Source organism: Carassius auratus, chromosome 48, assembly GCF_003368295.1.
Source record: "Carassius auratus strain Wakin chromosome 48, ASM336829v1, whole genome shotgun sequence".
In the NCBI taxonomy this organism is placed as follows: domain Eukaryota; kingdom Metazoa; phylum Chordata; class Actinopteri; order Cypriniformes; family Cyprinidae; genus Carassius; species Carassius auratus.
In genome coordinates this window covers 2,870,951-2,894,907 of record NC_039290.1, presented here as the reverse complement: position 1 = coordinate 2,894,907, position 23,957 = coordinate 2,870,951, and the positions used below count along the sequence as shown (strand labels likewise).

Genomic DNA, 23,957 nt, shown 5'->3' with positions numbered 1-23,957 from the left:
CAACTTTTGATAATAGACTTTATATCATTGGTAAATTATTTTCCCACACAAATTATTTTTCACAATGGGTTCAAGTAGTTTGTTACAGAAATATACCGTATTTGCTAGAATACAAGTCAACGATAACAATTTTGACCTGCAGACTTTTTTTTTTTTCAGGAAATCTTTCAAAGGTGACTTCTGTATATTTTTATCGCTACAATATTGACACATTGACTTCCATTTTTACCCACACAATTTTGCTGATTTTTTTTTTGTGACCACACCTTTACATGGAATTATAATATCAATTTTTGTGTTTTATTTTTTATTTATTTTGATAAAATAGTATCTATTTGTTTTATATTGATTATGGGGTATGCCGCTAGCGGCAGCAGAGTTGTCAGGGAAGAGAGTGGAGACCATAGACCAGGGATCCTCAAATCTGGCCCACGAGATCCATTTTTCTGCAGAGCTTAGCTGTAACCCTCAAACACACCTGAGCATGGTAAATGGTAAATGGACTGCATTTATATAGCGCTTTCAACAGGCCACATGGCCATCCAAAGCGCTTTACAATTTGCCTCACATTCAACCATTCACACACTCATTCAAACACCGACGGTTTCATTTATAACCTTTTTTTAAAAGAACAGAATGTTTTTCAACCTTAGATTGTCTATATTATATAAAGAACGGCATGTTTTTCAAGCTCTGTTGTACTGTGGCATGCGCGCTCTCTCTCTCTGTCTGACAGTGAGAACGTGCGCATGCAGGCGCGCTCTCTCTGTCTCTCTCCCTGGGGGCACGAGCACGGCTCAACCATTCAGAGAGAGTCTTACAAAGCTGAAGCTTCTGTCTAAATAAGGTAGGTGGATTGCTTTAGTAAGCTTTTCAACCTTAGTTAAATCGCTTTAGATTATATAAATTATAGAATGTTTTATATATAAATGTGAAATAACTGAATGTCACATATGAAATAACTAAAATGTTTTCAACTTTAGCATGATAATTAATTATATTATATAAATGAAATAAATTATATAACTGAAATGTTTTTTTCAACCTTTAATTGCTTTAAATTATGTTTTATATATTAAAGTGAAATAACTAAAATGTTTTTCAACCTTTAATTGTTTTAGATTATGTATTTATATGAATATGAAATAACTGAAATGTTTTTCAACCTTTAATTGTTTTAGATTATATAAATGTAGAACACACCGATCCCATTTATACACTGCTCATGAATGTAATGGGAGTGGGAGAAGCCATATAACCACACACACACACGCACACACACACACAAACCGTATAACTGGCACAAAGTTCAAACGAGCTAACTGACACAAAGTTCAAACAAGCTAACTGACACAAAGTTCAAACAGCTTCTGTCAAAACCACATGATCGATGCGTGGGGAGTGTTTCCTATACCATAAAAACTACCCATCAAAAATATAATTTAGAACTAACTAGGTCAATAGGGTAAAACTTTCTGTCAAAACCACATGATCGATGCGTGGGAAGGGGTCATAGGTTAACCCCATGAACTCATTCGGAAAGTTCAACCCATCCATCATAAGGTTACCGGAAGTTCAACCTGTCAAAAGGTCAAAGGTCAAAGTCATAAATCATCTTGACAGATGGTGGCTGGTAATCACTACTGACATGCTGCACCCGAGCCAACAAAAATATCCATCCCTCGCTCCGTACTTCATTTCATCCTCATTCTCTGTCTAAAGTTTTTATCACATGTCCTCGGGGAGCTCTTTTTTGTACAGTAGTGTGATCAAGGCTTGTGAATGAGAAAAGACGGTTGTTTGATCCAGTGATAGTACTGATAAATGGAGCCACACGCAGGTCTTTGTGGTGTCATTTGGCAGGCCCTAGTACAGATGGAGAACTCCTCCTGCAGAGTATCTCATAAGCCTGTGGCGTGAGCGATAGCTGCTCTAATAGATGCTTATCATCTCTTTTCAAGAGGTCTTCAAAAAGACCAAGCCATTTTTATATTCGTCTTCTTTATCTGTAAAATGATGTCTGGTATTTATATCAGTTGAATGTATTATATCTTGTTCTGTATTAAGTCTTCTAGGAATAAGGAATAAGTGGCCAGACTTTCAGTAATGAAGTGCCTTGATATAGAAGATTTAGCTGATACTAACTTTTAAGCATATATCTTATATATAGAGTATATAGTAATACTTTTTTATCGAGTAAAAATATATTACTCTGCCAATATCAGATACAATAATATTTATTAGTAGCAGTAGAAGTAGTACAAAGAAACAAATACATAAGTGATCATTTAAATATTATTATTATTATAGTATTAATGCTACTATTATTAATAGCAAAAAATTATAAATAAATATATATATATATATATATATATATATATATATATATATATATATATATATATATATATATATATATATTTATTTATAATTTTTTTGCTATTAATAATAGCATCTATAGTAGCATAATAGTAGCATCTTCTCTTTTAAAGACGTCTTCAAAAAGACCAAGCCATTTTTAAATTTGTCTTACACCAGCCTCAGTTTATATATAATACATAGAAGCTGTATAAATGTAAGAATAAATACTAAATACTGATAGTAGTAAATAATATTTTTTTTATTATATTTGTATAAACAATTTAATCTTAACCAACAAAAGTAACAAGGTACTACCATGGCTGCTGGACTTCTTTAAAGTACTCTGGAGTACAGTGTAGCCTACTGTAAATGTCATGGTACCTGACATTAATTTGATAATGCACCATAGTATAGTGTCTGATACCATCCCTCTACCACGGTACCACCACATTAAATTTGGTAATAGTTGACTCACTGGTATTAACATTTATGTTTATGCATTTGGCAGATGCTTTTAGCTAAACTGACTTACATTGCTTTAAGTACTAGGAATGTAATCATGTAACGATTAACCGCGAGTCGGTTGGAAATCTATTAAAATATGCAACACTTCAAATCAGTTGAGATGCCAAACAAATCGCGATACAAGGGTAGGAGTTTGTATGAATGTATGTCTGAGCAGACAAACATTCACTGACTTACTGTCTTATTTTTTTACTTTTCATCTTGTCTCTATGTAATGCATATTAAAAATCATAACTGCAGCCCTGTTTTGTTTACAATGTAAACCAAGGAAACAATTTAAGTGCCACCTGCTGGCAGAGAGTGAATCTGTGTCTCATTCAGCTTGTCTGCTGTTTCCTTCAGATATGTTTTACGTACTGTAGTATAGTTTCACAAAACTGAAGTCAGCCTATTCTGTTTTTGCTTCAAATTTTTGAAATTATACATTCGAATTTAGATTAAAAACTGCTCATATTGCATGTATGCAGCATCTTTGTTTGGATCATGATTAAAATGCAATGGTTGCCTCTCATTTTAAATGGAAAGCGCACAAAGTCTTATTTTGTTTATATGAAGAGATTTATTTTATTTGTGTTATTTATTTGATTTGGGGTTTGTTTTTAAATTTTCAATTTAGTTTTGTTATTTACATTTACATTTACATTATATTTACATTTAGTTTTTTAGCTGACACTTTTATCCAAAGTGACTTACAAATGATGACAAGAGAAGCAATCGAAACCATCAAAAGAGCAATAATGTGCAAGTGCTATATTAGTATATAGTTTTATAATTCAGTTTCCCAAAGAAACGTGCAGCATTTTATCCACCCAATAATAAAAGGACACATTTCATTTATAATTTGTCTCAAATCTCATTTTGTTAGATCGTGAATTGTATCGAACTGTGAAATCAAAATTGTTGAGTGAATCGTTACATCCCTAAAAGTACGTTAGATTTAAATCAATTCATGCATTCCCAATTAGGACTCAAACTCATGGCTTCTATGTTCTATGATTTGCTGTACTGTATGGTCACAACATATCATGCACCTCTGTTTTTTACTGTGCCCCCAACTCCACCCCTCTCTCTTCCTCGTCCTCTTTTTTTGTCCTTTGACTGTCATCTTTCTGGCTCCCTCTGTCCTGGGCCATGTGGCGGTCCGAATGTTTTTCCTCTACACACATGGGTCTCCCCCTCCTGCTCTTCCCTCACTCTCTCTCTCTCTCTCTCTCCTCTCTTGTAGTTAAAGTGCATCAGGAGGGTGATCTGAGACAAAACATACAGGAAGAAGAAACAGTGAAGATTGCTCTTCCCTGACTGGGATAATCGCAGATTTTCCTGCCCGTTGTGTTTGTGCCTGTCAGCGGGTGCAATGCCTACCACAATACAACAGCAGGTGGGCAGCAGGGGACGATGGGCTGCTCTCCTGCTCTCTCTCCTCCTGCTGTCCATGGCCCCCAGGCCTGGGAATGCCACCATCAACATCCCATCCAAATGTGAGTACAGGACTTTACATTGCCTTCAATATGCATGTGCATGTCAAGGTGTTTTATATTTATTTATTTTTAATTTGCATTGATTTTTGCAGTATTCTACTGTTTCCTATGGTATATTTTTATAATTAAAGTAGTCTATGTGAGTTAAAAATTGCAGAATGAACAAGCTTCCTAAAGCTATAAACAGCACTGGGTTTGTTGCTATTATTGTGCATCTGCAATTTAAGATTGCAGCTATGTATCAGTACATCAGAGTATCTCTTTCCTGCCCCTCCAAACACACACACACACACACAAAAGAAGAGGAGAGGATAAAGACTAGATGACAACAGCTGCAAAACAGAAATGCACCAGAATGAGATGACAGTGAAGAGTTACACCTATATTAAAGGTCACGGTTTCTCCTGACTTTCAATTAGTGACCTTTAAGTGGGAAATGTGGACATGCATGTGACCACAGCCTGACCTAGGCCATTCCGTATGCTACTGTATGTGCCAGTGATCTGTTCCTGCACTGCAAGCAGTCTTGAAAATGAATAGTTGAATTCAAAGAAGGAAAATAGCTAGATAGGGAGTTTAGTTTTGCTCTGCTTTGCCAGGATCTTGTTATCTCTGGTGAGCCTCTTGTTGGCCAGCTGATCTATAGTCCAGGTGTCTGAGCTGGCATCACATGTTTTCTTTGTTTTGCTTCCAAACAATAATGGTATGTAATCATACCAGTGCAAACATTTGTTTCATTACAAAAAAAGGCTTAATGCAGTCTGTGTGTGTGGTCAGGTTTTGTCTTCACTGTGGGGCTAAATGTCCTCACGAGGATAGTAAAACCTGAACCATCTCATGAGGACCACAACCTGATAAACATTTAATGTCTTAATGGAAATCTAAAAATGCTAAATGGTTTTTGTTATGGGATCGAAAATATAAATGTACATACATACATACATATATACATATAGATATACATATATATAATTTCTGGATCTGTGCAAATCAGTTCAACCTCTAATCCTCATTTAAAAAAAAAAAAAAAGCTTCATAAAGGAGACCATTGGTATCAAAATAAAAAATCTAAAAATGCCAAAGCTGTCTGTTGAGGTTTGGGTTAGATGAAGGGTGTTGTATTTAGGAATAATAGATATAAAGGTACAGTTTATGTGTTTTTTATGTATATGTGCATGCTTCTACATGTTACTAGTGTGTAAAACATGAGTACATGTTGTCAATGTGCATAATTGTAATCTAAAAAGATGTATTTTTCCCCCCTTGCTGACTCAATGGATAGACAAAATAAGAGACTGTGAGTATTTCTAGCATGTAAAATATGTTTTTGCATGTACTAGCTCTACCCCACTAAAATTTACCCGGAGTCATTCCAGTAACGGAAGAAAGCCTGCAGCAACAGCCAGAACTGATCAGCTGAGAAACTTGTTTGTTATATTTAGAAGTGTGGGAATGATTGTGCAAAATCCAAGGGTGCTGCATTAAGGCAAGAGTCTTTGAAAATTAATGATTATCTTCTGTAGAGGCACGAGGGATCCATAAAGTGGTCCATCATCAGTCATTACATTCATTTTTAAACTATGTGCTTTTTTTATCTTTTTTTTCTTTTCTCCTTGTCCACCTGTTCTTGGTCATAAAATGAAGATAGACAGACAGATGTGATTTATAGACACAGACATAGTCTTTTCAGTTCAGCATGTACTCTGGTGCATCTCCACTTAAGTAAATTGAAGGGTGTTCGGAAAAAAAAAGCTCCCATTCATAAAGTTAAACAGACAGTCCTTCTAGTCGTGCATGTGACAGACTAAAAAGTAAACTGCATAGTGAGGATCACTCTACCCATTCCTAATCACACATCAGTGTTTGTTATGTGTCTAGTATAAGCACTTGTTTAGCCTCAGTGACTCTGTCCGTAGATTACATCACCAATGCTTTATTCTCCCGCTGTCTGACTCTCTGGTCTCAGTTTTTCCCGCTCTCCCATGCTTTCACAGGCCACTCATCCGTAAAACAACCCACATTTAGAAAGAACATGTCAGGCTCACCTAATCTTCATGTTTTACCTCTGCATGTTTTACACTGCACTTTTCATTTCCCTCTTTTCACTTGGGAGTTTCTAATGACATGCACGATATTCTGTTTCCTGCATATGCCAGTTGGAACTAATTGAGTGTGTGCATTGGTAAGATTCAGGGGCACTTGCTTCAGAACATTGCTGAGGTTTAGTGGGAAGCTTTACTGAAGTCAGTGGCGCAGCAGATCATTAAGTTGTTTTGAATAGTGGTGTCATGTGATTACAGCAGGTCAGCGGAAAGGCTGCCTAACTACTGTGACTAATTTGCCTTCCCTTATCCACATCTGAAGTGACTTACAAATGGGCAATTATTATAGCTCTGTGTAAATAGATGTCTGTTTCTATTTTTAGGGTGTTGCTTTGCTAACTTCACAGAAATGTAACTAGATAATTGAATGTTTGGTGTGTGATTGTGTACTCTCTCCACAGTGAAAAGCCCCCCAGTGATTACCGCCCAACCAGAGTCTGTCACCACCTTTTCAGCAGATGACATCACACTCACCTGTGAGGCAACTGGGAATCCCCCGCCCACGTTAGTATCCATCGCAACACGTTACATAATTTGATAACAGTTTACTTGAAGCCTATATGGTATATAATGCTTTATATATTGCATACATAATTGTTCCCACAGTTACAATACAAGAAAAAAATTAAGGTGTATTGTAAGGTATTATGGATACAATTATTTGCATTTTATACACTTCCATTCAAAAGTTTGGAGTCGATAAGAGTTTTCAATGCTGCTGAATAAAATCTCAAAAACTTTTATTTGATCAGAAATACTATATAAAAACTATTATTACAATTTAAAGTAAAAGTTTTTTTGTTATTGTTGAAAAAGTGATTTTTTTTATTGTAATATATTTTTAAATGTAATTTATTCCTGTGATGGCAAAGCTGAATTATCAGCAGCCATTACTTCAGTGTCACACGATCCTTCATAAATCATTCTAATATGATTATTTAGTGCTCAGGAAACATTTCTTATTATTATTAGCATAGCTAAAAACTGTTTTGCTGCTTAATATCTTAGATGAACAGAAAGTTCAAAAGAACAGCATTTATGTAAAACAGAAATCTTTTGCAGCATTATTAATTTATTTATCTTTACTTTTGACCATTTTAATGCATCCTTCCTGGAAAGTAGTATTAATTGCTTTAAAAAAACGAAAATCTTATGGACACCAAATTGTTGAATAGTTTTGTGAGATAATTTATTATTAATCTTCAAAGGGATTGTTTACAAAAAATATTTTATCACTATAGCAATTTAATTTAAGGATGTTATTTTTCTTTATTATGTAAAAAAAATACTGAAATGTATTTCTTCTTTGCACTATTTCTAGGTTCCGCTGGGTGAAAGATGGTCTGGAGTTTGACCCCTCTAAAGACCCTGAACTCTCTGTGTCCAGAGATTCTGGGACCTTTTCTTTGACCGCCAAAGATGGACCCATTCACCAATACCAGGGCAGATATAACTGCTACGCGTCTAATCATTTAGGCACGGCGGTGTCTAACGAGGCTCGTATTGTCACAGAGAGTAAGTCGCTCTCATTTCTGCAGCATTATAAACCGACACACTTATGATTGCCTGTTTGATATCCTGACGTTACCACATGCAGTGAGTTTTCTGTAGAGAATCTGGCACACAGCAGATAACAGCCCAAAATCAAGCCCCTTGCTCCCTGTTGTGTCATACACACAAAATGACATTAAGAGGAAAATTACAGCTCATTGTGTGTGCCAGTCACAGTTCAAAGAAATACAGAATGGATAAAAATCTCAGATTGCATCCCAATTAGCTGTCAAACACAACACCGAGCGGCACTTTGTACTTACGAACAACAACAAAACTATTGTTTTGACTAGCTATCTAGAAATCTCCCGGTGTCCTTTCCTCTATCCTGACCTCTCTACCAGTTTCCCTGACAACAGTTACCTGAGAAACCAGTGTGTGTTGTGTAAGTGTGCCAGCGGGGACGGCCACTCGTGGGATTAATATGTGCAGGAAGTGAGAGTACTCAGCATGAGCGGGCTAACAATAGCCCACATATTATGAACTCCATACGCAGCTGGGGCTGGCTACATTAATATGCACGTCTTCACACACCTATTTCATATGATTTCAAGCTAAGGCATCTTCTGCAGTGTTGGGGGTAAGACATTACAAATAACGCGAGTTACGTAATCAGATTACTTTTTAAAAGTAACTAGTAAAGTAACGCATTACATTTTAATTTACAAGAAAATATCTGAGTTACTTTTTTCAGAAAAGTCATGGCAGTTACTTTGTTTTCCCATTTATGGACTGACAAGTCTCCTGTCCCCATATTGGGAGAAATCGGAAGTACAGAGGTGTTGTGTGAACATGATGTTACTGTAGTTCTATACTAAATGTAAATGTGCATTATTTTATCCCACTCACAAAAAACTGATTTAGTATTCATCAAAATGACTCAGAATATGACACAAACCTGCAATAATTAAATGTTAAATTACACAAATGTTTCTAATCCAATTTTATTAACAAGTGTCTTTGCTGCTGACCTTTGATGATCCAGTTCAACCATACTAATAAGCAAAAATGACTTTAGATAAATTAATAATTGTGCTTCATTGTTTTTTATTGCTGAAGAGTGTTGAAGTTTCTTCTCCTGCGTTCTACCTTACAGACGAGAATTTAGAGGTTTATTCATCACACTTTTTGGTGTGAAAGGGCTTGTACATTTGCTATAAATAGAACTTAATCAAGCCCTGCTCATATTTAAAAAGTAAAGCAAAAGTAATGTAATTCACTACTTTTCATAAAAAGTAACTAAGTAACGGGAGTTTTAGGGAGTAACAGAATATTGTAATGCATTACTTTTAAAAGTAACTTTCCCCTAAACTGATCTCCGGAATAATGTCAGCTATGCTTGCTAGCTACTTAGCACACAAGGATAAAATGTATCTGAAATTGTGAAATTTTAATTTAAAATCCATTCCATGTCTAAGAATTAAAGTTTAAAGTCAGCAAAAAGTTTAAAAAGAAGAAATCAATACTTTTGTTAAGTGAGGATACATTACATTGATCAAAAGTGAAAATAAAGACAACAAAAGATTTGTATTTTAAATGAATGCTATGTTATTTTAGTATCATTAGAGATATTATAGTTTTTATTAGTTTTTAATTTTGTATTTTCTTTTTGTTGTTGCCATTTTTATTTTATATATATATATGGCTGTAGTATTTATTTATTTTGTAAATCAATTTATTTTATTCCATCCATTCAACCATCCATCTATCCATCATTTCTTTTGTTTTATTCATCCATGCATCCGTCCATCCATCCATCTATTCATAATTTATTTTGTTCTGTCCATCCATCCATCCATCATTTATTTTGTTCTATCCATCCATCCATCCATTTATCCATCCATTGTTTATTTTGCTCTATTCATTCATCCGTTAATCCATCATTTATTTTGTTCTATTCATCCATCCATCCATCAATATATCTTCATTTCTTTTGTTCTATCCATCCATCCATCCATCAATCTATCCATTATTTATTTTGTTCTATTCATCCATGCATCCATTCATCCATCCATCCATCCATCCATCCATCCATCTATCCATTATTTCTTTTGTTCTCTTCATCCATGCATCCATTCACTGATCCATCCATCTATCTATCCATCATTTCGTTTGTTCTATTCATCCATCCATCCATAATTTCAGCTATCTAACCATCCATCCCTTTATTTTTTTCTGTCTGTGCATCCATTCATCATTTATTTTATTATTATTATTTTTTAAGTTTTATTGTTAGTTATTTTAGTACATAAAGTTAATAAATAAAGTTAATGAAAATGAGAAGTAAATGAAAATGATAAATGATGGCAACTAGCTGTAATAAAAAAAGTTTACTTCTTTATATTTTATTTTATTTCAGTTTAAGTTTATTTTATTTCAAGTCAAAAGTTTGTATGTTTTAGATTTGGTATTTATAATCATGTGATGCAGTTCCTTTGAACTGTCTATTCATAAAATAATCCTGAGAGAAAAAAAAACTGTATAAGGTTTTCCACATAATTATTAAGCAGCACCAGTTTTCATTTAACATTGACAATAACATTGAGCACCAAATCAGCATATTAGAATGATTTCTGAAGGGTCATGTGACACTGAAGCCTGGAGTAATGGCTGCTGAAAATTCATCACAGGAACAAATTACAGTTTAAAATATATTACAACAGCAAACCGTTAATTTAATTGTAATAATATTTAACCTTATTATGCCTATACTGTATTTTTGATGCAGCCATTGTAAGCATTAAATAATCTTATAAAGATCCCAAACTTTTAAACGGTAGTGTAACTTAAATTAATTCTCTGTTCTCTTTCAGACACTCCCACTCTACAGAAGGAGAAGAAGGTGTCGAAGAAGGTGGATGAAGGAGAGAGTGTGGTTCTTCCCTGTAATCCTCCTAACAGCACTGTGGCTCCGGTCATCCACTGGATGGACAAGAGTTAGTCTGTTTTTATCCTGGTTTATCGCTGTTAAACATGAGCCATATCTCAGCAATATCTACATATATGCATCTGTGTCTACATCTCTTTCTTTTAGAGCTGCGGCACATTCAGCAAAACGATCGTGTGATTCAGGGTCGTGATGGAAACTTGTACTTCTCTCATGTGACTGAAGCAGACAGTCGAGACGACTACACCTGCAACACGCAGTTCCCCAGCGCACGCATCATAGTCCTCAAAGAGCCCATCAAACTCACTGTTGTCCCCTGTAAGCATCAAGGCAGAAAATACTGACTGTCCTTGACCAATCAAACCAGCTGTTTCTGAAAAACTTTTAGCCTCAACAGAAGAGAAAGAGCAAGACATTTATTTATTTTTATAAATACAAATATCTATCTATCTATCTATCTATCTATCTATCTATCTATCTATCTATCTATCTATCTATCTATCTATCTATCTATCTATCTATCTATCTGTCTATCTGTCTGTCTGTCTGTCTGTCATCTCTTTTTTTCTGTCCATCCATCCATTCCTTTTGTTCTGTCTGTCCGTTCATCCATCATTTCTTTTGTTCCATTTATCTATCCATCCATTTTAGTTCTGTCTATCCATCCATCCATTAATTTGTGCTGTCCATCCATGCATCCATCTATCTATCTATCTATCCATCCATCCATTTTTTATTTTGTTCGTTCCATCCATCCATCCATCCATCCATTTTTTATTTCATTCGATCCATCCATCCATTTTTTATTTTGTTTGATCCATCCATCCATCCATCCATTTTTTATTTCATTCGATCCATCCATCCATTTTTTATTTTGTTTGATCCATCCATCCATCCATCCATTTTTTATTTTATTCGATCCATTCATCCATCCATTTTTTATTTTGTTTGATCCATCCATCCATTTTTTATTTCGTTCGGTCCATCCATCCATCCATCCATCCATCCAATGTTCTTTCACTTTTCATTATGTTTGTCTCCGTATTTGTCTGTCCAGTGTCATAAAAGTTGTCATAAAATGTGTGAACACACACTTACTGCAGCTTTAATTGTTTATAATGCTCTCTCTTCATTTCCCTTAATGATTCTGTCTTTGTCTGTATCTGTAGCTAACTCAGTAGTGCGTAACAGAAGGCCACAAATGATGCGACCCACTGGCTCCCACAGCTCCTATCTGGTGCTCAGTGGCCAAAACCTGGAGCTGGAGTGCATTGTTCAGGGCCTGTAAGTGAGACCAACTCTGACTGTGTGTCTTTGAGAGCTACTACCTTTAAAATCGCCCGGTGTGTTTACATCCTATTCTCTCACTTATTAGGCCCTCTCCCAAAATCCAGTGGATCAGGAAGGATGGAGTCCTGTCAGAGTCCCGCACATCCAGAGATAGTTTTGATAGGGTTCTGCGCTTTAAGAACATCTCAGAGTCTGACAGTGGCGAGTACCAGTGTACTGCCACAAATTTGCAAGGCATAATCACTCACACCTACAGAGTCACTGTGGAAGGTACTGTATGCTTCACACTGGCACATCACATCCTCTCCAGATTTAGAATTAGATGTGGGGTGTGAACTTGAGAAAAAAAAATGGGTTGCATATAACTGTTGGCTGATACCTTTCATAATAAGTTGTTGTGTTTTGTGTTGTCATAGCTGCCCCATATTGGATTAAAAAACCTAAGAGCCAACTGTACGCCCCGGGAGATATGGTCAAATTGGAATGTAAGGCTGACGGTATTCCCAGCCCTGAGGTCACCTGGAGCATCAATGGAAATCGTCTTACTGGTAATTGATTCAGTCAAGACACATTCCATTTCTTAATGTGGGGTTTCCCACACTAGGTTTTGAGAAGGAACTGCAATGGGTATGTGAATTGAAGCAAAGTTAATTCATAAAACCACAAAACTGTCAAATTGAAAAAAGTTCCAACATGTTATGTGAACATTAACCGAAATCAGAGAACTGTGACCATGTCACCCTCATGTTGTTCCAAACTTGTATGAATTTCTTTCTCTGTTGAACACAAAATAAGATATTTACTGGTAGCCATTGACTTCAATAGTAGGGAAAAAATACTATGAAAGCCAGTGGCTACCAGCAACTTTTTGATTACTAGTATTCTTCCAAACATCATCTTCCGTGTTCAACAGAACTAAAACGAATACATATGTGAAACAACATGTAGGTGAATAAATTGACAAAATGTTCGTTTTGGGGTGAACTGTACCTTTACTGTATATTTTGCTTGTAAATGTAGAATAATCTTTGTTTGAGACATTGGTATATGGTCTTGTATTGACATATTGAGCTGTCCTTTTGCGTAGATATTGACCCAGACCCTAGACGCAGCTTGAAACATGGCGTTCTCACTCTGAAGAATGTGGTACTCAGTGACACTGCAGTCTATCAGTGCAAAGCAGTCAATAAGCATGGATCTATCCTCATCAATGCCTACGTCTATGTTATAGGTAAGGGAATTTCCAAAGACAGCTCTAAAAAGCTATTTTTGCTGTGGTGCTTGCTAAGGCAAAATACAGGGACCAGAATATCATAGATGTATTTGTAAACTACCCCAGCAACCACATAGTGACATGCTGACAACCACTCAAAACACCTTAGCAACAGCATATTTATCAACCACCCTGAACATAATTGCATAGCCAATCGCAATTCTTTTTGGTTCTGAGAATTGTAAAGACTAAATACATTTTCTAATGTTTTCATTTTGTTTCTCTAGAACTGCCTCCCCAGATTCTGACAGAAAATGGTCTCATGTACTCTGTGGCAGAGGGACAGACGACTGAGCTGGCTTGTGAGTCCTTTGGCTCTCCTCAGCCCAATGTCACATGGTGAGACAGACTCTATCCTGTTGGGTGTCCCTTCCTCACATGCCAGAAGTGCTCTGTTCTGATTATTGGTGTATTGTGTGTTTGAGATGAGGGGTTGGGGGGTTGTTAGCAGTTTTGTTGGGAGTCCACTGGAAAAAAGGGTTAATCATACTCAATAATCAACATTTTGGAGAAAACATGCACGCTACCCTTTGAACAGGCTAAAATTAATATTCTGTGCGTTCACAGGGAGGGTGAGTCCTGGGATGCTCTTGAAGCCAACTCAAGGATGAGCCAGTTACCCGATGGCTCTCTACAGATCAGTAACGCCTCCCTCAATGACAGCGGCCAGTACACCTGCACTGTTAGCAACAGTGAAATCACCATCACTGCTGAGCTGGATGTACTCAGTGAGTTCCACACCATATTTAGATAAGGCTCCATTTCGGGGTTTAAGGATCATTTCTTTTGATAATGTTAATTTTGGCTTTTTTTGTGTTCTAATATCCATATACAAGGAAAAGAAACTATGCAAAATATTATTAAATACTAATATTATGTGTACAGAGACTTTTATTACAACAAGGAAAATGGATTATATATATATATATATATATATATATATATATACAATTTATTCTCTTAAAGTCTCTTATCTTACATCATCTTGTGGATTTTTTTTTATAATGTGTGTGTGTATGTATGTATGTATGTATGTATGTATATATGTATGTGTGTGTGTATATATATATATATATATATATATATATATATATATATATATATATATATATGAAACAAGACAAAAAATATAAAGAAATTTTTTTTTATTTAAAATTAAGATATTTTATACTAATAGAAAATCTGTCTCTCAGATAAGACAGTCATTGTGAAACCTCCACTGGCTCTGCGAATCCAGCGGGGGATGCCTGCTACCCTCACCTGTGAGTACCAGGTGGACTCCAGACAGGACACCCCTCAAGTCCAGTGGAGGAAGAACCGACAGAAGCTCACAGAATCCTCTGATTCTGACAAGTATGCTTTTATACTTTTATTTATCCTCAGAATGCTTCAAAAAGGCTTAGTTGAAATCTATATAACATGATCCATTAACTTCACTGACCATAAATACATTCATGTCTTAGGTACATGATAGACGAATCCACCCTCATAATACCTGAGGTCAAAGAAGAGGATGGAGGGATTTATACCTGTGAAGTCATTACCACTCTGGATATGGCTGAAGCGAGTGGCTCCATCACTATCGTTGGTAGGTAACTTTATAATCTGCCTGTTCTCTAATATGGCCATTTCTAAACCGTTTTATGTGTCTGGATCTGTATGTCTATTTGTGTATTGCATGTTGTATGATAATGTGACCTACAGAAAGGGCAAAAGGACACGTTTGGCTGTAGGCATGTTCAAGAAATAACCTTTAAATCCAAAGATGGCTTGTTTTTACTAGCATCTTACCCTTACCTCTTTCTCAACTCTCATTCACCAGACCGACCAGACCCTCCGACCCAAATACAGATGACAGAACCTAAAGATCGCAGTGTGACTCTCAGCTGGACACCTGGAGATGATCACAATAGCCCTGTGCTAGGTACCGTAAACGTCTCCCTGTTTAGGCAACAGTTTAAGTGAATGTAGTCAAGTATGAGATGCATATACATTTTTTTTGTAATGCTTATTGATTTTTTTCCCCCCTTTAAATGTCAAATGTTGTATAAATTCTAAAATTGAAAATTTTTGCACACTTCAGCCACATTTAATATGTATAAAAGTCATTGCGTTCACAAACAAATTATCAAACTAATATCAGACCAGATTTTCTCAAAACTAACTTAACTTTTCTGAGGCAATTTTGCACAGTTTGCATGTTTCCTAGCACTTTTTTAGCCAAATACAGTATATATACCATTTATATATATATATATATATATATATATATATATATATATATATATATATATATATATATATATATATATGTGTGTGTGTGTGTAACACAAATTGCTAATCAACCAATCACATGGCAGCAACTGAAGTGTCCAAATACTTTTTGGGGGGCCAGTCTTTTCTAAAAATCAGGGACATTTCCTGCTATTCTATTTGTATATGTTTGTGTTTATGTATCTAGAGTATCTGATTGAGTTTGAGGAGACTGACTATGAAAGAAAAGAATGGGAGGAGCTAAGCCGCGTGTCAGGCAACAATCAGCGAACTACCCTTTCCCTGAAGCCCTTCCTTTCCTACCGTTTCCGAGTCATCGCTATCAATGACATTGGCAAGAGTGACCCAAGCATGTACACGGATGTCTTTTCCACACCAGCCGCTTGTAAGTAACACTGCTCGTGTGCACATATGCATATTTACATAGACTTAAAACAGAAAAGACTTGTAATACTACACTGTGATGCATTTGTTTTGTCCCTTGATTCATTACAATACACTTTGGATTTGTGTTTGTATCTTCTCTCAGCATGTGGCTGATTTAAAGTGACAGTTTTATTACCATGTTAGAACAACTTGGCACTAAATTCTGATTTGTCCTCTACAGCTCCAGACAGTAACCCTGAAGGAGTGCGCAGTGATTCCATCGACCCCGGCAACCTTGTCATCACATGGAAGGTGCGTTGCACAATTCAGCATTTTAAAGAGACCAGAAATGATTCTGTCATCATGTATTCATCCTGATGTTGTTCCAAACCTGTATGATATTTCCCCCCATGGAACAAAAGATATTGTAAACAGGGAAAAAAAATGTGAACAGGAGATAGGACTGTTAAGCTCCAAAATAGATGACAAATTTCCAAAAGGAGCCATCATATTCAATTATATTGTAAGCTGTGTTGGAAAGTATCCAACTAAAAAAGTATTGCCGCTACTAACTTAACAACAACTCGTGCTCACAGTTGTTGTATGTAGCATTGTCGGGTCTGATTCATTCTAGTGAATCGGTTCATCCTATTCAGTCCTTCCTCTCATATGTAGTGGGAAAAAAAGTCTGATTGATTCTAGCGAATCTGTTCAAATGTAATTTCACGGTCATCTCACTCATATGCAGTGATGGAAGGTCTGATTCATTTTAGTGAAACGGTTCATTTGAACAGTTAGGGTAAAGAAACTGCCTAAAAATTGAGTCCCTCTACTATGCAAGTCACCATTGTCAGTGTTTGAAATTCTCATTGTTCCCAGAAAATACAGTTTGGCCCAAAACTGAATCTGTGTTCTTGCAGGAAATGGACAGACATAGTTTCAACGGCCCAGATTTTCGCTATAAAGTGATGTGGAGGAAAGTTTTGGGCAGCGGTCCATCCTGGCACACCAAATTCATGACCTCTCCACCCTTCACCGTCACAGATGTGGGCAACTTCTCTGCCTTTGACATTAAAGTGCAAGCTGTTAATGAGATAGGAGAAGGTCCGGAGCCCAAATCCACTATTGGATACTCTGGAGAGGACTGTGAGTTTGTCTTGTTTGATATTTTTACTGCTCTGTGAATCCTCCTGTAAGGTTATGCATCTCAATTCACCCCAATTAAACAATGAATTTAGTTTAATGTTAATCCTAATGTGCTCTTTCTTCCTGTCAGACCCGACTGAGGCCCCTATGAATGTGGCAGTGGAACTGATCAACAGCACTGCAGTCAAAGTGACGTGGGCGCCCATAAACAGAGAAACTGTGAGAGGTCGTCTGCAGGGTTACAAGGTAATATACTGTACTGTGCTAAGCTCAGCCAAAAACTGAAAAATGTTAGATGTGAAATATCTTTGACAGTTTATGTATTATGCACCCTATAGATTTATCTGATGCACTATGGCCCGGAAAGCAGACACCTCAATCGGGAGCGTGTTAGGGAGGGGAAGCCAAGGAACATCTCGTTTGTGATAACTGACAGTAATGAGGAGAGGAAGGTTCTGGGAGACCTGCAGCCATACTCCCATTACACACTGTCTGTGAGCGTCTTCAACAATAAAGGAGAAGGTCCCCAGTCTGACCCCCTCACTTTCCACACTCCGGAAGGAGGTAAAAATGAAAAACCGAATAGATGAAGATTAGATGAAGAAAGTTGAGGGATTCAAATCCTGTCATCCATTTTTTTTTCAGTACCTGGTCCTCCATCATCTTTAGTGCTGGATAGCCCATCGGAGACAGAAATGACTCTGCATTGGACTCCACCCACCCAGCCGAACGGTGTCTTGAAAGGATACACATTAAAGTATCAACAAGGTGTGTTGACCCATTCTCATCAAGAGTATTAGAAGCAGTGAACATTAAGCATCAGAAATCCCTAACAAACACTATAGCAGTGTTCCTCAAATCTTGCCCTCCAGAGTTTAGCTCCAACCCTAATCAAACACAGCTGAGCAAGCTCATCAAGATCTTCAGGATTCCTAGAAAATCACAGTTAAGGGACTATGATCAAGGTTTGAGCTAAACTCTGCAGTCCGGTGGCCATGCAGGACCAGATTAGAGGAACCCTGCACTATAGCAACTGCACAGCACGTGCTTGATGGTTTACATTTTAAAACAACTAGTTTTAAAAACCACTAAACAATGTCCCCCCCTCATTTCTCTGCAGTTGATAAAGAAGATAGTCCCATGCAAATGATCGAGATCAGTGACCACGTCGTGTCTCACTTCAACTTAAAGCTGGATCCTCACAGCCGTTACCGCTTCTACCTGCGAGGCTTCACCGCTAAGGGAGAAGGACTGCCAATCATCAGGGAGGGAGCTACAACTCTGGATGGAGGTCCAACATTTTACTGATCTCTAAATTATATCCACGTGATATATGAGATGTTTCCACAGACACTTTGTCCAAACCAGACATAATGCGACACAATTCTAGCGAAGTTATTTATTTGTCCACACTGAAACTAAAAGGAAACTTGACATAATCACAGCCAATTTGAATTGTATTTGGACAACTGAGTTTGTGTTGTGAACAATCATGCAGTTTTGTTTTGTGTGTGTGTGTGTGTGAACAGTTCCACCCTCCAACATTAGCTTATCGACTGGAGAGACATCAGTCAACCTGACATGGGTATCCAAAGAAAGACAGAGGAATGTGGGATTCTTTATTCATTACTTGAAAAAAGACGGTATGTGCCATATGGACGGGATGTGATTAAGAATGATTGAACTCAAGCTCGTTTGTTGAATAGCAAAATAGGAAGTAGCGGCTTTATTAAGTCATACATGTATGTTAGTTAGTGCCTCTACTTTTTCAGTAACTGAGAGAGAATAAAAACGAGTGTGTGTTGATTTGTATTGTATTGTGTGTATCTGTCCAGGTAAAGGCACATGGAAGCGCTCTGAGAGAGTGAATAGCTCTCAGTCTTTTTACAGGCTGCAGGGGCTCCAGTCCGGGTCCGAGTACCGCCTGAAGATCGACTTCAAAAACAAAACTTTATGGGAGTATGAGATCCAGACAGCAGGAGCAAGTAATAGCAAACTGCTCTCTTAATGCTTTTTATAATAAATTGCACTGGTGTTCTATTTACATAACAGAAGAAATTCAAAAGAAGACATCTGTGTAATATTTTCCATTCTGCCATGTTCGTAGTATCTTCCAAATGTCTTTTTTTCATTGTAAGAATGAAGGTCATCTACACTACCATTAAAAAGTTTGGTGTCAGTATATTTCTTGTTTCTGGAATAAGTCTTATATCTTACAGACCCCAAAGGTTGAAAGGTAGTGTAGGTTTGTAACAGCATTAACCCATTTAAGCCCACCGGCAACTATAGTTTCCACAGTTTATAGTTGTCATTTTCCTTTTGTAAGTATTTTTCTAGATGTTATCGATGTTTTTTTTCTCAATGACATGCAAGCAAACAACCAAATAAAGTATTTCATGAAAAAAAAAAAGGTATTCACTTCCTTCCTGTCACATGAGGCTGTTAAGTCCCTACCCCTACTTCCAGGAAGCATGGCGAAAGCAAACCCTCCCATATAAAGTTACTAATAAGTATTTTTTGTTGACATGGGGAAATGGGCTATACTGTGTTAACAGGTTAATAAATCAAGGTTATTGGTCTTCTTTAATGCTTTTCCCCTTCATAATATCCCACCTAAAACATAACTTAACACTTTAAATGACATCTCTACTGTACAGTAGACCTTAATTTGATAGGGAATAAATCTGTAAGAGGAGGAGATGAGAGAGCAATCTTTCCACAGCTCTACTGCCCCTCTTCCTTGTCTGCTTTTGCCATGGAGGGTGGAGATTTCCAGTTTTCAAGTGACAGCAGCAGTTTACTAACTCCCGTCAGTCACACAAAAGGAAGAACGGAAAGATAAAGAGCTAACACATGGGATGAATCGATGTAGATCATCTTTTTCTCCCTTTTATGACATTACAGTATGTCTTGTAAGGGGCAAAATATTGAGGCCCCTTTATCCAGTTTGGATGCGTTTCATTCTAATTGGTCAAGGACCCCAATTCGTTTTATGACTAGTAGCTTATGATTCCATTTTATTGCTGAAATTCAGACAAGTAATGCATTTACATTTACATTATTATATGAAATCACCTACTACAGTCAGCTATTGAATACTATGGGTCTAAAAAAATATTTATTTTCATTTAACTAACATACTTCTAAGAATAAAATAACTGCATGTTCAATAATAAGTAAATAAATAAACAAACAAACATGGGTATAGCCCATGATATAAAAATTATGTAAATAATCATATATAAAAAAAAAAATAACAACATTAATTTCATGAATACCATGGACTTTTGTCAAGGTTAATCCATTTGACCTAATCAATACGTGCCTTTTCATAAAATATGTGATATTTTACATATTTACATCACAAAGTATAGTAGGAAAATATGTTTTATGTGAATTTATAAAACTGTGTAACTTCACTGTAGTACTCCTTGTAGGTTACTTGTACGGAAACTACTTACATAAGGGAAATTTCACCCAAAAATAGAAATGTTGCTGCTATTGTGTCATCTTCAACTTGCAACCTTATGAGTTTCTTTCTCCTATTGAACACAAAAGAAGATATTTTTCATTATGTTGGTAACCAAACAGTTTTTTTTTATTATAAAGATGTAATATTTTCTTAATTCTATTTATTTTTATTCATTTATTTTTAATTAACTTATTGATACACAATACCCTGTTGGGTCAACTTAATGGCTGCTCTATGTTTAAGGCAAACTGATTTATTGTGTTTTCATATTTAAGAGATTATAAGCTAGATGCAACTTTTTGGGAGGCTTGCATCGAATGTTCTTTGACTTTTAAGCATATTTTTGGGCAAGATGGGTTAAGGAAAGTAAATGATGACAGCATTTCCATTTCCCCCCCCTTCATTAATTATAATACTAATAAAAATCAAACACAATTTTCCTCACTTCAGAAGTCATGGAGATAAGTCAAGGGTTTGTGACTGAGAGCTGGTTCATTGGACTCATCAGCGCCCTCGTGCTGTTGCTGCTGGTACTGCTCATTCTGTGTTTCATAAAACGCAGCAAAGGTGGAAAATATTCAGGTATAAGAAGCAGTGTCACACGTCATTCTAATCTATTTAACCACCCTTAGTGCGATTAGTCCCTTGACATTACTAACTACTAATTGTATTCTTCCCACAGTCAAAGAAAAAGAAGAAGGCCAGATAGATTCTGAAGTTCGACCAATGAATAACGAGGCTTTTGGAGAGTACAGGTGTGGTGACGTTTGTTAGACAGATTATTGCATAAACTTCATTTCCCTATTTCTTATGCTCTTTCTTTCTCTCCTTAATGCTCTTCCTAATGATTTGCAGATCGCTGGAGAGGTATTCTTGGCAGTGGCATTGTCTTCTTTTGCATGCATGGCTTTCTCAATACTTCCCCTTGCATGCACAGAGTGGCATTTTTTTATTTAAATGTATGGATTTATTTGTATTTTTCTTTCCCCCTTTCTCTTCTTGCGTAGTGACAATGAGGAGAAGCAGACAGCCAGTCAGCCGTCTCTGTGCGAGGATAGTAAGCTATGTACTGACGACACTCTAGATGACTACGCCAACAGCAACAGCGTGCAGACCGAGGTCATCATGGATGAGTCGCTGGCCAGTCAGAGCAGCGGAGTCCGAGATGTTCCTGACCCCGGGACTCAGGAAAGTTCCCCTCTAAATCCTGCCCCAGCCATCTCCCACCACGGCCTGCCCATCTCCGCCGCCTTCCTTGACTAGCCGGGGCGAGACCAAGCCCAAATGTGGATTCACACATGTGCCCACCTGTTGCAACTGCTCATGACTGACCAAATATTCGAAAACCCACAATACTGAGACCTACACACACAACAGATGCCGAGAAAACCAACCAGAAGCACTGCTGGGACTTACTTCAGACATAATTGGACCAACACTTTTAATACAGTCAGAGGAAAACATTTGACTGACATATAACAAATAGACTGCCATGCTCGTCGTTGTTTACAGATAATATCTCTCATTTTACAATATAAAATAGGCTATAGCCGTTTACAGTTATACTGACGTGACAAGAACCTCTCCAGAAGAGACTTGTTTGATTATTGAGTGACATAAAGTAGACACCGAGCTCCCAAGGGTGAACGCCAAATCAAATCAGAGTCGGATTCACCTGTTAGTCAGTAAGAAGCGATGCAGAAGGAGGGTGTGAGGGAGAAGAGAGAAGCTGAGGGCCTTAAAATCATGACTAAGTGCGTTGTGCAAGCATATAGACAGCATGAGCTGGTTATAATGGTTGCAAAATTTAATCTAACTTATTGTGTTTTGTGCGTCTCTGCCATTTCTTTTTTTTTTTTTATTCTTTATTCTTTGAAGTCCTGCCGAAACCATTTTTATTATTCTTTTTTAATGATATATTTATTGTTATAATTTTTTGGTTGTTGTTTTTTTTTTTTTACACAAGAATCAGTTTTGTGTCGTGTTTTAAAGGTGCTGTAAGTGACGTTAGCCATTGTGGATCTTCTCCGTTTTAGCCAATGAATTATATATGCACCCTTTAAAAAAAAAAAAAACACCCGGGTTAGCGTGGCCCTGATGGTGCATCTTTGTCAAAATTCAGTGTGTTGTGACACAATTTGTTTTTGGCGAACAACTTGGTAAATTTGGATACATGTTATAGTAGAAGTTTGAACAGTGTCCAGTTCTTTTAAAAAAAGAATCCTCTATTTTCTGGGCGGAGCATCTTATTGATATTGTGAATGATGCATATATGCATACATTTCATTTTGAACTTTTCATCAAAACGTCATAACTCATTCTTCCAGGGAAACGACAGCCTTTCTTACAATCTACTGCAATGTCACATTCAGATCTGCCACCATCTAATCAACAACAGATTGACAAAACTAAGTCTCCACCGTAAATATTTCTCCTTTTTAATAATTCAGATATTTCCTGAGTTCCGTTCCGTAAAATTTGCTTACAGTACCTTTAAGTCATCTGTACATTGAGTTATTGTAATATCGTGATTCAACAGAAGATACATATCGGCATCCCCTCAGTTAAGATTACAGGTTTCCATAGTGTAAATACATGAGATGCAATGACTCTACGACATAAGATCGGTTATAGCAAGCTGTACATACAAGCATCTATCAATTTAGCCAAATACAGTATTATAATCTTTCATCTCCATGGGTTCCTGTGCTTGCCTTCAACAACATGCTCATCACCATCTCTCATGTTAAACCTTTGTGTGCTTAATTCTTGTTTTCTGCATTGTATTAAACTGTACAGACTGATTTTCTCTTGCAGCCCTGTTGGTGTAAAGCCATAAGAACACACACGTAAGGTGCGTAGTTTTGAGGTCGTATTGAGTTAGATAGGGCTGTGAGAGAGTACGTCACACACACAGTTTAGTTTGGTTATGTAAAATGCAATCATGTATTGGCTTGTGTCTTGTTACACAGAATGTATGCTTTGTTTGGGTGGGAATCGTTCCATACCAGTATACCAAATAGCATTCGTTCCTTCTTTTGCTTTTCATTTGTTCTGATGTTTGATAACGAATATAGCAGAATATAGCACTGAGAGAATCTATGGCACATCTGGTATTTCTCAAGAGAAGGGGCATGGGGGGAAATCAATCTCTTAATTTCCAGATGAATGTAAATATAGTCCTAAAAGATTGTTCGTTATGACGTTGAAAATTTGTCTTGTTGATTATATT

At 36.7% G+C, this 23,957-nt stretch overlaps 1 protein-coding gene across 5 annotated transcripts in view; it reads left to right on the top strand.

Moving 5' to 3' along the window:
- LOC113065522 (neural cell adhesion molecule L1) overlaps positions 1-22,605 on the top strand; it is a 47,830-nt gene extending 25,225 nt beyond the window's left edge. Inside the window, exons 1-29 of one of the 5 annotated variants that reach the window (XM_026236820.1) lie at positions 747-847; positions 4,112-4,364; positions 5,647-5,661; positions 6,868-6,970; positions 7,788-7,981; positions 10,831-10,953; positions 11,052-11,222; positions 12,074-12,188; positions 12,280-12,464; positions 12,611-12,742; positions 13,282-13,425; positions 13,695-13,806; positions 14,035-14,195; positions 14,661-14,820; positions 14,931-15,055; positions 15,290-15,391; positions 15,929-16,126; positions 16,349-16,419; positions 17,028-17,253; positions 17,384-17,499; positions 17,592-17,817; positions 17,899-18,021; positions 18,374-18,544; positions 18,783-18,896; positions 19,089-19,238; positions 21,176-21,307; positions 21,408-21,480; positions 21,581-21,592; positions 21,733-22,605. In XM_026236820.1, the coding sequence (XP_026092605.1) occupies positions 4,241-4,364; positions 5,647-5,661; positions 6,868-6,970; positions 7,788-7,981; positions 10,831-10,953; positions 11,052-11,222; positions 12,074-12,188; positions 12,280-12,464; positions 12,611-12,742; positions 13,282-13,425; positions 13,695-13,806; positions 14,035-14,195; positions 14,661-14,820; positions 14,931-15,055; positions 15,290-15,391; positions 15,929-16,126; positions 16,349-16,419; positions 17,028-17,253; positions 17,384-17,499; positions 17,592-17,817; positions 17,899-18,021; positions 18,374-18,544; positions 18,783-18,896; positions 19,089-19,238; positions 21,176-21,307; positions 21,408-21,480; positions 21,581-21,592; positions 21,733-21,988 (3,834 nt within the window). In that variant the 5' untranslated portion in view covers positions 747-847; positions 4,112-4,240 and the 3' untranslated portion in view covers positions 21,989-22,605. Of the gene's footprint in view, positions 1-746; positions 848-4,111; positions 4,365-5,646; positions 5,662-6,867; positions 6,971-7,787; positions 7,982-10,830; positions 10,954-11,051; positions 11,223-12,073; positions 12,189-12,279; positions 12,465-12,610; positions 12,743-13,281; positions 13,426-13,694; positions 13,807-14,034; positions 14,196-14,660; positions 14,821-14,930; positions 15,056-15,289; positions 15,392-15,928; positions 16,127-16,348; positions 16,420-17,027; positions 17,254-17,383; positions 17,500-17,591; positions 17,818-17,898; positions 18,022-18,373; positions 18,545-18,782; positions 18,897-19,088; positions 19,439-21,175; positions 21,308-21,407; positions 21,481-21,580; positions 21,593-21,732 lie in introns of those variants that run through there. The other 4 variants (XM_026236821.1, XM_026236823.1, XM_026236822.1 and 1 more) reach the window with 4 other exon arrangements.
- The last annotated feature ends 1,352 nt before the right edge of the window (positions 22,606-23,957 follow it).